A 15371-nucleotide genomic window follows, 5' to 3' on the forward strand; every position below is an offset into this window, starting at 1 on the left:
ACACACACACACACACACACACACACACACACACACACACACACACACACACACCGTCCCTGCAGAGTTTTCCCAGCGAGCTCCAATCAGGACGATAATTGCACCGATTAACGAAGAAGAAGAAAGAAAAGAGGAAGAAACACAGAAGAACTGGTTCTGGTTTCTGGTTTGAGATGTTTGTGGAAAAGACGAAAGAAGAAGTTGTTGTTGTTGTTTTACGTAGAGACCAAAATGTGTTATTGGTTTACCTCTGAGACGTCTCGTGACGAGTTTAACTGGAAACGTCTTTTAACTTTGACTCGTCTCGTTAACGTCAAAGTTGACGTTAACTAGAACGAGACGAGTCAAAGTTAACGTTGACTCGTCTCGTTCTAGTTAACGTCAAAGTTAACGTTAACTAGAACGAGACGAGTCAAAGTTAACGTTGACTCGTCTCGTTCTAGTTAACGTCAAAGTTAACTAGAACGAGACGAGTCAAAGTTAACGTTGACTCGTCTCGTTCTAGTTAACGTCAACTTTGACGTTAACGAGACGAGTCAAAGTTAACGTTGACTCGTCTCGTTCTAGTTAACGTTAACTTTGACGTTAACGAGACGAGTCAACGTTAACGTTAACTTTGACTCTTCTCGATCTTGTTAACGAAACAAGTCAAAGTTACCGTCTCGTCATTAACGTTTGAAATTTGACTCGTCTCGTTAACGTTTTAACTTTGACTCGTCCCGAGCTTGCTGACATTTTTATTTTGACTCGTCTCGATAACGTCAAAGTTAACGTTAACTTTGACTCGTCTCGGTCGTGTTTTACGTTAATGTTAACAAGACGAGTCAATGTTAACGTTAACTTTGACTCGTCTCGGTGTCGTTGACGTTTTGAAAAATGGAAAGTCAAAGTTTTCATGCCGTCAACACAGAAAACATCACAATCCCGACGCTAAAGAGCGTAAAACAAGCGCTCACCTTTCCACCCGTCTCGTCGGGGTCGCGCTCCTCCGACCCTGTGTGCTTCAGCTTGCAGGGTCGCTTGCCCTTCGGCTTGTTGAGGTGGTGGCCAGGTAGGGAGGAAGAGGACGGGGGAGGAAGAGGAGGGGAGGAAGGGAGGAAGCTGGAGACCCTGCGGCTCTCCCTCAGCTTCTGATGCTTGTCCTGGAGGCGGGAGGAGGCGGGGGAGGGGGCGGAGCTACAGGGGTGAGCGGGAGAGGGGTGCGGGGGCAGGTGGAACGCTGGAAGAAAGAACGTTTTATTTGTACTAGCAAAGCTGTACGTAGCAAGTCAGAGGCTAAACGCCTGAGCTACGTGCTAACGTCAGCATGCTAACATGCTAACATGAAGCGTGGCAAAAGGTCAGACAAATATTATAAAGACACAGTTTACAGTCAACGGGTCTTTAGAATAAACACAAAGTTCTTGTAAAGACCGAATATGAGGGGACCCAGTCCAGAACCCTGTGGACCTCCAGTCCAGAACCCTGTAGACCACTAGTCTAGAACCGTGTGGACCACCAGTCCAGAACCGTGTGGACCACTAGTCCAGAACTGTGTGGACCTCCAGTCCAGAACCCTGTAGACCACCAGTCCAGAACCCTGTAGACCACTAGTCCAGAACCGTGTGGACCACTAGTCCAGAACCCTGTAGACCACCAGTCCAGAACCCTGTAGACCACTAGTCCAGAACCGTGTGACCACTAGTCCAGAACCCTTTAGACCACCAGTCCAGAACCCTGTAGACCACCAGTCCAGAACCATGTGGACCACCAGTCCAGAACCGTGTGGACCTCCAGTCCAGAACCCTGTAGACCACTAGTCTAGAACCGTGTGGACCACCAGTCCAGAACCCTGTAGACCACTAGTCCAGAACTGTGTGGACCACTAGTCCAGAACCGTGTGGACCACCAGTCCAGAACCGTGTGGACCACTAGTCCAGAACTGTGTGGACCTCCAGTCCAGAACCCTGTAGACCACCAGTCCAGAACCCTGTAGACCACTAGTCCAGAACCCTGTAGACCACCAGTCCAGAACCCTGTAGACCACTAGTCCAGAACTGTGTGGACCTCCAGTCCAGAACCCTGTAGACCACTAGTCTAGAACCGTGTGGACCACCAGTCCAGAACCGTGTGGACCACTAGTCCAGAACTGTGTGGACCTCCAGTCCAGAACCCTGTAGACCACCAGTCCAGAACCCTGTAGACCACTAGTCCAGAACCGTGTGGACCACTAGTCCAGAACCCTGTAGACCACTAGTCCAGAACCGTGTGACCACTAGTCCAGAACCCTGTAGACCACCAGTCCAGAACCCTGTAGACCACCAGTCCAGAACCATGTGGACCACCAGTCCAGAACCGTGTGGACCTCCAGTCCAGAACCCTGTAGACCACTAGTCTAGAACCGTGTGGACCACCAGTCCAGAACCCTGTAGACCACTAGTCCAGAACTGTGTGGACCACTAGTCCAGAACCGTGTGGACCACCAGTCCAGAACCGTGTGGACCACTAGTCCAGAACTGTGTGGACCTCCAGTCCAGAACCCTGTAGACCACCAGTCCAGAACCCTGTAGACCACTAGTCCAGAACCCTGTAGACCACCAGTCCAGAACCCTGTAGACCACTAGTCCAGAACTGTGTGGACCTCCAGTCCAGAACCCTGTAGACCACCAGTCCAGAACCCTGTAGACCACTAGTCCAGAACCGTGTGGACCTCCAGTCCAGAACCCTGTAGACCACCAGTCCAGAACCCTGTAGACCACTAGTCCAGAACCGTGTGGACCTCCAGTCCAGAACCCTGTAGACCACCAGTCCAGAACCCTGTAGACCACTAGTCCAGAACCGTGTGGACCACCAGTCCAGCTGATGGTGTCATGGCTGCCAGACCCCTCATGACTTTAGAGATGAAGACACATTATATTATATTAATTATGATTAAATGATGTTTTATAACAAGGTGAAGAAGAAGAGGAGGAGGAAGAGTTTCACTTCATAGTTTTAATTCTATCTCATTCCACAAAGAACTCCTGAAACTCTTCCTGAGCTTCGTCCTCCTTCTTCTTCTTCTTTTTCAGAAATATGAGCGTGTGCATGTACGTGCACGGCCTTCCTCCCCCTCCTCTTCTTCTTCCTCTTCCTCCTCCTCCTTCCTCCTCTTCCTCCTCCTCCACCTTCCTCCTCCTCTTCCTCCTCTTCCTCCTCCTCCTCCTCTTCCTTCTCCTCTTCCTGCTCCTCCTCCTCCTCCTCTTCCTTCTCCTCTTCCTGCTCCTCCTCCTCTTCCTCCTCCTCTTCCTCTTCCTTCTCCTCCTCCTCCTCCTCTTCCTCCTCCTCGCCAAAAAATGAGCTGCTGGCCCGTCCTTCAGCAGGGGGCGAGTTAGATAAGAAGAGACGGACAGAGAGAGAGAGAGAAGAGAGAGAGAGTGGAACAAAGAGGCCGAGTGGAGCAGCAGGCGGGCGAGCGAGGTAGCACATGATGGGGGAGGGGAGAGAGAGAGAGAGGTCTCTCTTTCTCTCTCTCTCTCTCTCTCTCGACACACACCCGGTTGAAACACAGGTGATGCAGGTGTGTGTGTGTGAAGCATGACATCATCGTTATCTCGCGGTGCGTTCAAGTTCAACGCCGTTTTTTTATTATCGTGTTTATGGGTGTATAGTTTTCCCAAAATGTAATCTACTGCAAAGGTTGTTTTTCATCCAAATAATAATAATATAACAATATAATAATACTATTATGTTATAATTATAATAATAATAATTTCATAATAATATCAGTTTACTGGACAAAGACATAGTTATAAAATGATGACTCAGCCGTTACGCTGACGATGTTCTTCTCTTTGTTCATAATAAATATTCTAACAGATAAAAACAGTTTATGTCACATGACATGAGAACCCTGTGGAGTGAGTTTGATTATTGATCATTAATATTGATTTGAGGTTTAAACTGTGATGATCAGCTGATGGTGCTTTTATTGTGAAACTCTTGAATGTGATTTCTTCTCAGTGGATCTTTGTCTAGAACGACCACTGAACTGAAGACTTCCTACAAAATAAAAGACCTCTGAGACATCTGACAGTCACATGCATAACTGATCAATACACATGCATAACTGATCAATACACATTAATAGCTAATCAATAAACATGAATAACTAATCAATAAACATTAATAACTGATCAATAAACATAATAAATCTCTTGAGTACAAACGAATGATGAAATACAGCGACGTCACCGAGTCGCTTGGATTCAATGTGTTCAGAGAACAGAAGAAGAGGAGGCATCACTGTGTGTGTGTGTGTGTGTGTGTGTGTGTGTGTGTGTGTGTGTGTGTGTGTGTGAACCCATGGCGTGCTAATAGCCGTCTAACATCTCCCAGATGGAGCTGGCACACACACACACACACACACACACACATACACACACACACACACACACACACGTACACACACACACACGCACACACACACACACAGTGATGACAGCAGACACGTTTTCTTCTTTTGCTTTCGACTCGCAGCATCTGAATTCCTTCAGAATAAAAGCCTTCCCTGAAAGCCTCACTGTCGCTGACGACAAAATAAAATGAAGTTCTTTTTGTCTCAACTCATCTGGTTAAAAAACAGCTTTCATTATTATTTTGACTATTAGAATATTTATCGGCAATATCTATCATTTATTGATATTCATATATTAACATTCCTTAATGTTGCAGTTTTATACATGTTCATATATATTTTTATGATTTGATGACTGCTAATTGTATTGTATTGTTGTTTTGTCACTCTATATCCGGGCCACCTACTTTTAAACCTAGCAGGGCTCCCAGCCCACAGCTGCTCCGCCTCAGGCAGACTAGTGGTTGCTGCTGGACTTCACCGTGTTCATGTGGGGAGGCTGACTCTGGGGCTGCAACTAACCATTATTTTCATAATCGACTAATCTATCGACTATTTCCCATGGCTAATTAAAATAATGACTCAAAATGTTGGAATTTGAACTTCAAACGTATTTGAGTAACAAGATCTGAACATCAGAACATCATCATAACAAATAAATTAAATAGTAATACAAATGAAAGTCAAATATGCTTTAAAAGTAAAGAAAAAGTACAAATAAAGTTTTAAAAGAAACTCAAAATAGCAATCAAGCCTCTGAGTGCAAAATAACTAAAGAATAACTGGGAGTGACATTCAAAGTCCCAAAGTAAAACAAATAGTCCATCCTACGACAATTAAAGTGCAAGGGTTTAAAAGTAACTCAGAATGACTTCTTGCAGCCCCACGTCTTGCTGCTCCTTCAGGGGAACACACTCTGGACAGAGCTCTATAAGCGCCTCACATCAGGAAGAAGTCAGAGTGGCCGCACGCAACATCCGTCTTTGAAGAGCTCTCGCTCCAATAGACGACCTTCGTTGCCACATCCATGATCTCTTTCATGTTTAGCATGTTAGCGCATAATGCTTGTTGGTGTGTCATGCAGTGGGAATTAAGGAAGTCGGGGAAAACATCGTCCTGCACTTAAGAATAAATCCATTCAAGCGGCCGACCGTTGCTGACGCAGCGTCCGTGGTGATTGACATTACTTTGCACACTGAGAGCTGGGTTTTGTCGATAAAGTTGTCTTTTTCAATGTCATGCGATCTACCCGCACTACCTCTGCGATCGACCGGTAGATCGCGATCGACGTATTGGGCTCTACATCCATCAAGTAATTCTATTGTATTATTATTGTGGTATTTTATAATACACTATAGAACGAGTAAGTTGTTACCTCACCTCTCTCTGACCTCAGCCCGACCGCAGCACCGTCCCTTCTGTACTTCCCGTCGACCTCCGCTGACCTCTGGCCGGAGGGCAGCCATTGGCTGAGCTCCCCGGGGAGGCGGGGCTTGTTGAGTCGGAGGCCGTTCAACTCGATGCAGACCTTCAGCTTCCTGACGTCCTCCAGGGTTGAGTCTGTGTGGGGATGCAGGGAACGAGTCTTTACAACAAACTAAGTGTGGGGATGCAGGAACGAGTCTTTACAACAAACTAAGTGTGGGGATGCAGGAACGAGTCTTTACAATGAACTAAGTGTCGGGTTGCAGGAACGAGTCTTTACAATAAACCAAGTGTTGTGTTACAGGAACGAGTCTTTACAATAAACTAAGTGTGGGGATGCAGGGAACGAGTCTTTACAACAAACTAAGTATGGGGATGCAGGAACGAGTCTTTACAACAAACTAAGTGTGGGGATGCAGGAACGAGTCTTTACAACAAGCTAAGTGTGGGGATGCAGGGAACGAGTCTTTACAACAAACTAAGTGTGGGGATGCAGGAACGAGTCTTTACAATGAATTAAGTGTCGGGTTGCAGGAACGAGTCTTTACAATAAACCAAGTGTTGTGTTACAGGAACGAGTCTTTACAATAAACTAAGTGTCGGGTTGCAGGAACGAGTCTTTACAATAAACTAAGTGTCGGGTTACAGGGAACGACTCTTAACAATAAACTAAGTGTCGGGATGCAGGGAACGAGGTGTTACAATAAACTAAGTGTCTGGTTACAGGAACGAGTCGTTACAATAAACTAGACAACATGAAGGGATCCAGTAAAGAACCCTGTGGAACACCTCAGGCCTAAAATGTGTATAAAGGTGACATCAAAAAGCCATTATGACCAATACAATTATTATTTATATGTATTATTACTAGAAGATCTCAGGGACTCTTACCGACGATGAGCCTGATTTTCTTGTTGGGGTTTCCTGCCCTCTCCTCCTCCCTCCCTTCCTCCTTCCCCTCCTCCCTCCCTCTCTTCAGCCGGCTGCTGCTGATGCTGCTCTGGTGGAACGGCTCCAGGCTGAAGATGCGCCTCCGGTTGTCCAGTGTGCCGGGACTCGAACCCCCAGGTACCGCCGTGGAGGGGTGTCCCTGAAATAGGCTTCTGGCTGTGGACAGAAAGCACTGTTGCTGCTGTGAGATGAACACGCCTCCTCCTCCTCTTCCTCCTTCCTCGCCACTCTTCTTCTGCTCCTCTGAGCGGCGGCCCGGCGGCGGCACGGGGAGGCGGGCCGGAGGGAAACCTGCAGAGAAGCAAGAGATGCTGGTTCATGCTCATAAACATTTCCTGTCTTCATGTGACAAAGGTCATCTGACTCCGTTCATTTCTTTTTTCATTCTTCCTCTTCCTCTCTGCTCGTTATTCTCTCCATTCATTAATGAACTGTTTCGTTTGTGAAAAGAGTGAAACATGATGTCACAATTACCCAAAAGTGACACCTCACAATGTTTGTTTAGTTCAATTGTTTAGTGACAGAAAATGAAGAGGAAAGAAAGTGTGAGTGAGTGTGTGTGTGTGTGTGTGTGAGTGTGTGTGAGTGTGTGTTAGTTTGCATGTGTATGTGTGTGTTAGTGTGAGTGTTAGTGTGCATGTGTGTGTGTGTGTGTGTTAGTGTGCATGTAGTGTGTGTTAGTGTGAGTGTGCATCTGTGTGTGTGTGTGAGTGTGTGTGTTTTGTGTGCATGTGTGTGTGCACGTCGTCCTGCAGAACTCTCTGGGAATCCTCTTACCTCTCGGTGCCTCGGCGGTGGCTGCAGAGGGATTTCTTCCTCCTCCTCTTTCCTCTTCCTCCCTCCCCTCCTCCTCGTCTTCCTCCCTCCCTCCCTCTCCCCACTGGCCGTCTGCCAGCTCCTCTGCTGCCGTCGTCCATCCTTTTTCCTCTTCCTCGTTTTCCTCTCGTCCTCCCTCTTTCTCCTTCAGCTCGAGCTCAGAGAAGCGCAGCATCGCCCGCTGAGAGAAAGAAGACGAAACGTTTACTTTACTTCCTCCTCAGACTCAAACCTCAATCAACCAATCAGGTGTGTGGACGACCTCCTTCACTGTCCTTCTGTCTTTACTCAGAATTCACATCCGAGAAGAAGTCCACGAGCACCGCGGATGTAGATTCATGAAAATGAGTCTCCATTCGGAAACAATACCAAAGGAAGCAGTCGTCGTCACCGAGACGTCACCATCTTGGTTTCTGACCGTCACCATCTTGGTTTCTGACCACTTGGTTTGTGGGCTACAGCTTTTAAGGCTTGAGTTCAGCATTTTGGCCGTCGCCATCTTGGTTTCTGACAGTCACCATCTTGGTTTCTGACCGTCACCATCTTGGTTTCTGACCACTTGGTTTGTGGGCTACAGCTTTTAAGGCTTGAGTTCAGCATTTTGGCCGTCGCCATCTTGGTTTCTGACAGTCACCATCTTGGTTTCTGACAGTCACCATCTTGGTTTCTGACCGTCACCATCTTGGTTTCTGACCGTCACCATCTTGGTTTCTGACAGTCACCATCTTGGTTTCTGACCGTCACCATCTTGGTTTCTGACCGCCACCATCTTGGTTTCTGACCGTCACCATCTTGGTGTCTGACAGTCGCCATCATGGTTTTTGCAAGCAGGAATGACACAACCACGTACAACCAACATGGCGACCTGTAGGCCGTAATATGCTTCACTCTTTGAAGTTACCGCCTGTGTCAAATACTGCAGTTTGTGACCAAATATCTGCAAAGCTGTGGTGGTAATTATCAAATGTTAGCCCGCTAACCCGCTAAACTACGATGGTGAAGTCAGTAGACTCCCGTCTTGCTGCCTGAAGATGACTGATGGTTCCCTTGGTTGACATTTGGGGGTCGGTTTGGTCCACATCACATCACACAGCAGCTGTCAACTCGTTTCATTCGTCCGTGGCAGCAAACAATCAAAATATTAACGTTCTCTCTTCACTCTTTGTGACCCGAGCTCTGCTGCTCTCAAGGGAGGAATAAACTGAAGCGGCTCTTCCTGTGGGACGTTTGTCACGAGTCAGGATTTAAACCCAGAAGACAGACGTGAATAACCAAACCACTCGTAACGTTGGTAACCGGTCCCTGCACGCCGCCTGACAGGCTAGTATTTCTCCCTCACCTCACTTTGCCCTGAACCACAAACCCATTTTAAAAATTAATGGCCCGTGAAACGATCTACAAATCCATCCGACGCCGGCGCCCGGAGCCGGCAGCACCTTGGGGCGAAGGAGCGAAATGTGAGTTAATTTGAGCGGTAACCCGACTGACCGAGCTCAGAGACTTCCAGAGGGATTGAACGGCCTGACAGCGGAGAGAGACGATCATATTCAACACGGCTCATATCTTCAACCAGGGAATAAATATCTGCTGTCTCACCAACAAAAACCTGATTACCTTCCACATTTAAAACAAGGCTCCAATGTTTAAATACTGAGACGGAGCATCACTCATTTCGCACCACGTCCAAGTTTTAAAGCAAAGCATGAAAACTACTTTCAATTAAAAAAGTCATATTTCAAAGAAAATACTCGTTCATTTCCAAGAAGAAAATGTGGTCGGATATTTCCAAGAAAACCCAACTAATTACGAGAAATAAAATGTGACGTTCTCTGAAGATAAAAGTCATGAATTTAGGATGATGAGTCCGTTGGGACGTTCACCGATGAGTCCACAGCTTTGGTGTTTGAAGGGAAGTGTTCATTATTTATTTATTCTGATTTAAAACACAAACCAGCTTCCATTAGGAAACTCTACACAAGCCTCACGCTCTCAAGATAATCTGGGCTCCAAGGATGAGATACAAAAATATAAAAGGAGGATTCCATTAAAAGTACTTCTTTCCGTCCTCCTCCGATGGCGAGGGAGGGAAGAGGAGGAGGAGGAGGAGGAGGAGGAAAGATTTAATTTGAGTTGAAGGTGGGCTCTCGAGGGGACGAGGAAGAGGAAGCGATGAACAGAGACGCAGAGAAACAAAAATAGAGATGAAAGGAAAAGGAGAGAAACTGGGGAGAAACCAGCAGGATCTCAGCCGCCGGAGGCCGCACACGTGCAGCCGGTGTGTTATCCCAACCGACCTCCGCACGACCCCAAACGCTATGGGCGGAAAAACAAGACGGGGGAGGAACAAAAAAGAGGTGAAAGAGAAGACACATCTCCTCGTGACACCTCCTTATGTGCACCTCCTCTACGCATCTTTACCTCGTCCAGCAGCTGCCGTCACATGGAGTCTGGTTCCAGTTTCATTCATGTACTGGTCATGATGGTCAATCCCAATATAAACACTTAGAGGGCTGCTTTCTGGAGGAGCGGTGTTGTTGAATGAAGAAATGAACACAATAACACTTAATGTAATGATTTAGTGATATCCTATGAGCTACACATTATATTACTGCATTACTGCTAAAAGTAGTATAACTACACTGTCTGATAGCTGCAGTCATTTAGGGTCAAGTTCACAACTGGCAAAACACCCGGATACACCAACGCCTGAGAAGAACATGTTCAGTATGTGGGACGATTCCAATATTGAATATTTGAGAAATGATGGCGACAACAGAACATCGTGTTCAGAGTTTATTTCAGATCTCTTTGACCTGCGTTGACACTGAAGTTGGGCGCTGAATGTGGATTGGAGGGCTTGAAGTGATCTGATGCGACCCTCAGCCCTCAGGATACTGGACTACTCTGAAACCACCACCAAGCTCCTGGAAACCCTCAGAATACAAACTCCGCCATCTTGACTACTTCACATAAAGGCTGTTTTTAACTGTTGCACTTTCCTCCTATCAACATCTTGTACACTTAGGTACCACCCTTTTACACCTGCTACAAGCTCATAACACCTTTCTGAATCCCGACACAATTTTATCCTGGGAAGCCGGTGAGGGATCACGTCCTCTGACCTTAGCGCTGGAAACAGCTGCTAAAATTATCTCTCCGATCAACATGATTCTTACAATCCTGCCGCGCAAAAACGTTGAGCCTCAACACGTAAATCCAAAGATGATGTGAAACTTTACTTTTTTGGGGTCAAACATCCAACACAAAGTTTCTTTCCAACATGTTTTAGCTGTGGATCAAATATCATAATTCTGAGGGAACCACAAGGAACCAGAAGGAACCACTACGATGTTTAGGTCATGCCATGATTGACCTCTAGAAATCTGATTGAATTGCAGACCACTATTGTGAATCAGAATAACAAAGGTATGAGGAAAGAAAGAGAGAATGCAAATGTAGAGTTACCTGAAGTGCTTTCTGCTCTCTGCTCAGCTGGCTGGAGTCGGAGTAAAGCTCTGTGGTCACGCATTTAATCTGATCACCCACGAAGCCGGACGAGTTGGCGATGCGTTTGGTGAGGTCGGAGCGCCGGCCCTTGCAGCAAGAGTCCTCATCCTCGTCTTCCAGGGGATCCGAGCTGTCCTGGATGTCGTCCTTGTCATCTCCACAGCTCTCTCTCATGGCCTTATGGTACGCTAGTTCTTTAACTGACGGTTTTGGAGTCATATCTGCGGGCATAACGTTGAAGCCTCCATTGTTGGGATTTCCGGGTGAAAGATGCCGACAGCTTGGGCTTCGGGGAAAACAGTTTTCAAATGTGGGGTCCCTGGGACTGTTATGTGGACAGGTTTGGTTATTTCCAAAAGACTGGCCTTTAGAGAGGCCGTTTCCGCAATTAAAGCAGTTATTTCCGCATGCGGGAGCTTTGAGATTAATGTTTCCACAAACTGGGCGCACAGCATTACGATTTTCGCAATTTGTAAATCTGGGATTGATGCTCCCAGACAAAGGGTTGCTACCTCCATGAGTTGGGCCGCTGGAAATTCTGGGTTCACAATTTGGAGCCCTCGGAGCCAGATTTCGGCAACACGGGCCCACGAAACTGTTTGCATCTCCACTGTTACATGTGGGGGTTCTGGGGTTGATGTTAACACACAGTGGGACCCTAGTGTTCATAACACTGGGATTGAAACTCCTGCATGTTGGGACCTGGAGACTGAGATTTCTACCTGCTGGTCCCTTACTGCTGCAGACTGAACTGTCTGGATGACAGCTTCCCCCATAAGCTGCACTCTTTGGGCTGGTGACTGCACAAACTGCTCCAATGATGCTGGTAGAACTGTTGTTGTTACAAGAATCCAATGAGTTTCCATATTTGGAAAGGCTTTGCTCAGGGCGAACATTTTGATTGGCTGAGGTCGCTGACTTAGCTTCATTGCTAACGCTCTCAACACCATTAGCCCGCCCACCATTAACACCCCGGATCAAGACACCACCGGAGGCTCCAGTTTGACATTTTCTCGAAAATTGCTGTGGAGAAGTTCGGGCACAGCGCATCGTCTGCTCCTCCGGGATGTCTGGGAATGGACTAAGTGGCTCCTCTATTTCCAGGATCTCCTCTGGGTTGTGCTCACTAGGAGAAGGAGGTGAAGAAGTCTTGTGATGAGGGGGTGGTGGTTGGGAGGTGTTGGGTACTATGCTTTGTCTTTGCTCAGCAGCCTGGCTGTGAGGAGCTTTTGGAGGCTCACTTTCTTGGATGTGGTTCCCGGCATGCTTAGATGAATCTTCTCTTATGGTAGATAAGGAGCTGTGCTTGTTGGTGGACAATTCATCATCTTCCTCATCGCGCATGAGGTCAATACAAACTACATCCTCTCTGGTAGAAGTGAGGCTTTTGCCGGAAGCCTTTATGGTTTGGTTTGTGGATTTGTCTCTCTCCAGGTCACTCTTTTGAGAGCAATCCGCATCCGGCCTTTCCTGGTTCCTGTACGGTTCCACATTCCAGGTTTTGTCCTGTTTCTCAATTCGGTCAAGACCTGCATGGGAGGAAACAGGTGGAGGGACCATCTCTCGGGAATTCTGGTATGTCATGAAGTCACCCTGGTTTGGATGTACGCCATATGGAAGTCCATGTTTTGGTGCAATGCAAGGTGGGTAAAAGCTGCTGTTGCCTAGCAAAGCTGGGTGGGTATAGACGGGTCCTTTGCCTGGTATGGCCAAGTGTTGCAAGGAGATATTCTCAGCAACTGAGTATGGGATGTAGCGGTTAGTGTAACCTAACCCAGGAGGGAGGTAGGAGTCCCCATAGATGTGACCGGAGGAGTTTACATTCCCCACACGAGACTGTTGTTGAGGATGAGGATGGCTCTCTTGAGCCTCAGGCTTAGCAGGAGCTGTAGTCGGTTTTCCAGGACATGAATGAGTTTCTCCTTTACTTTTTGGATTCTCCAAATCAGTAGCAGGTACTCGTGGCCATTCACCTTTGGCCTTTGGGGAAGGAGATGATGCAGAGGCTCGTCCCGCTGAGGCAGGGCTGAGAATATTGGTTCCGTCGACTGTCTTGGAGCCAGGTGAGTTTTGAGAAATATTGTCTACACTCTTGTTTTTCATAATTTGGGAGTTTCTGCCTTGCTGTGCAGAGCTGACAGCTGGGGAAGGACCCGGTACAACCCAGGGGGAGGGCACAGTGCTGATCACTTCAGGACGATCTGGAGTCTTTGCTGAAGTGGTAACAGGTGGGTTTTGGTAATGAGATGGTGGTAAATACCCCAACTTGGCTAGAGCATCTAATTTAGACGGGAATCCATTTGAGAATTCTTCCAACTCTTTGGCGGATAGATTCAAAGTTGTTTCCCTGGGATTTTTGGCAGACTTTTGAGGTACAGCTTTGTCTAGTGTTGTCTTTGCAGGTGAAATCTCTGCAGTACTGCGGTCTGAGCTGACATCTTTGGTTTTTTTGCTGCCTGAAGTGACCATGTAAAAGGGGTGAGACACTGACAGTGAGGTTGAGGACGAGGAGGCCCTTCTGTAAAGGGACTTCTGGAGGTCTGTAGTGGTGTTGTTGAGGGTTTGGAGAACTGAGCGTGGGGGATGGGTAATTGGGGGTGACTCTAAGGCAGCAGTATTAGCTGAATTGCTAACAGGGGCACCACTACTTCCACCACTGCTGCTGCTAATCAAGTTATTGGTGGAAGTGGGTTGGTTGGACTTTGCACCACTGCTACTGCTGCCATGTTGTCGCTCGGTATGATGAACAGCTTGAGGCTCCTTGTGGATCTGTGGACTGGTACTGAAGGCGGAGGGTTCCTGATGCACCTGAGAACCGAGGCCCTGTAAAGCCTTGTCCTGGCAGTGGGGCAGCGGTGACAGGACAGCAGGAGCTGGAGATGCTGTAGGGATCCTGATCAGAGGGCCCAGTGGGGAGGAGATATGGGCCGGGCCATAATGAGGCAGGTAGAAAAGTCTGTCTTCCCCAGGTGTGCTGCTTCCTGCCCCAGCAGCACATAGAGATTGGTATGCCAGCTGCTGGTGAAGGAAGGGCGATGGCTGGGACAGGAAGGACGCCTTGTACGCCATGTCCAAGAAGGGGTACATGGTTGCGTCAGCATAAGGGCTGATCCAAGGCAATCTCAGGAAGCTGCCAGCACCATTCAGACCCAGGCCGTGACCTCCTGCACCAGGAACAACCAGGGGTTTCTGCAACCCTGGTGGTGGGCTCTTATAAAGCCCCACGTATCCATTCGCAGATTTCTGGCCATCCAACAGGGTTACACCTGGTTTGTAGAGGCGATCATAACCAAGCGGGAGAGAAGTGCTGGCCTCCTGGGGCTTCTCAGCTGGGAGAGGATGAATGCCGGGATAGAAGATTCCAGTGTGGTGGCGGTAGTTTTCCCCAACCAGAGCGTTGCGGTCAATGCTGAGGGCAGCTAGCGGGTTCATCCTCTAAGATGCGCTGGCATCCACCTGCAGCATGGAGAAGAGAGACAAAATAAGAAATGGCAAACTTTACTACGTCATTTCTGAGTAGGATACACGTCCAAGTTCATAACACCAGAACCTGCTTTCTGATGTAAAGTTGTTTAAATGCTTTGCATTTGTTTACACCAAAAGTATTGACGTTGGCTCGATCAGCAACCACAATTGTTTTTATTTGAATGAAATTGCTCTGTGATGATTTCTTCCTGAAAGGTATAGGACTTTACTTTTAGACATGCAGCTGGATATGAAACGTCTCTGCCGTATGGGTGTACTCGGAGCGACTCTCCCGATAATTCAGTGAAATCTCTGAAATAAGCCGTTGAGTGTTTCGTAGCCCTTCAAGGACGGACAGGAGTGAAGACGATTTCCAACTCAGGACGAAGAGTCTGTGATTTAATTTTTTCTTTCATGGAGAAAAATAGGAGCAGCCTTTTCTTGTCTGTTTTTTGTATTCCTGGATGACATATGACGCCGGGAGCTACTCTTTCACTCTCGCTCGACAGATCCAGGAAATAGAGAGAAAAAAGAGGGGAAGCGTGAGATAAACAAAGAGAGGGCAAGAGACAAAGGGAAAGCACAACAGAAAGAAAGAGAGAGAGACTCAGGGAGAGCGATACTGAAGGAAAAAAAAAAACAGCCTAATTGACTTTCCTGTCACACGGCATCGTGAACCATCTCTGATTGGCTATCAGCCGCGGGGCCATTAGGAAATGATCCAGACAGCTGGGCGGCCGCCTGAGACGCGGAGCAGAGAGATCCGTCACTCGCTTTACAGAGCATCAGAAAAAAGTTAATGAAGAAGACCGACAAATGTGGCTGAAGGTGA

General features: G+C 47.5%; 1 protein-coding gene across 1 annotated transcript in view; it reads right to left on the reverse strand.

The window, feature by feature from the left end:
- Positions 1-14506, reverse strand: part of LOC306752937 (BCL-6 corepressor-like) — a gene marked incomplete at both ends in the record, with an annotated part of 29997 nt that extends 15491 nt beyond the window's left edge. The window contains 7 exons of the mRNA XM_079236771.1: positions 957-1031; positions 1110-1219; positions 5756-5935; positions 6977-7042; positions 7697-7748; positions 11033-11274; positions 12118-14506. Coding sequence (XP_079092897.1) covers positions 957-1031; positions 1110-1219; positions 5756-5935; positions 6977-7042; positions 7697-7748; positions 11033-11274; positions 12118-14506 — 3114 coding nt within the window. The remainder of the gene's footprint in view (positions 1-956; positions 1032-1109; positions 1220-5755; positions 5936-6976; positions 7043-7696; positions 7749-11032; positions 11275-12117) is intronic.
- Between the last annotated feature and the right edge of the window lie 865 nt (positions 14507-15371).

The sequence above is a fragment of the Taurulus bubalis genome (assembly GCF_910589615.1).
Source record: "Taurulus bubalis genome assembly, chromosome: 21".
Lineage (NCBI taxonomy): Eukaryota > Metazoa > Chordata > Actinopteri > Perciformes > Cottidae > Taurulus > Taurulus bubalis.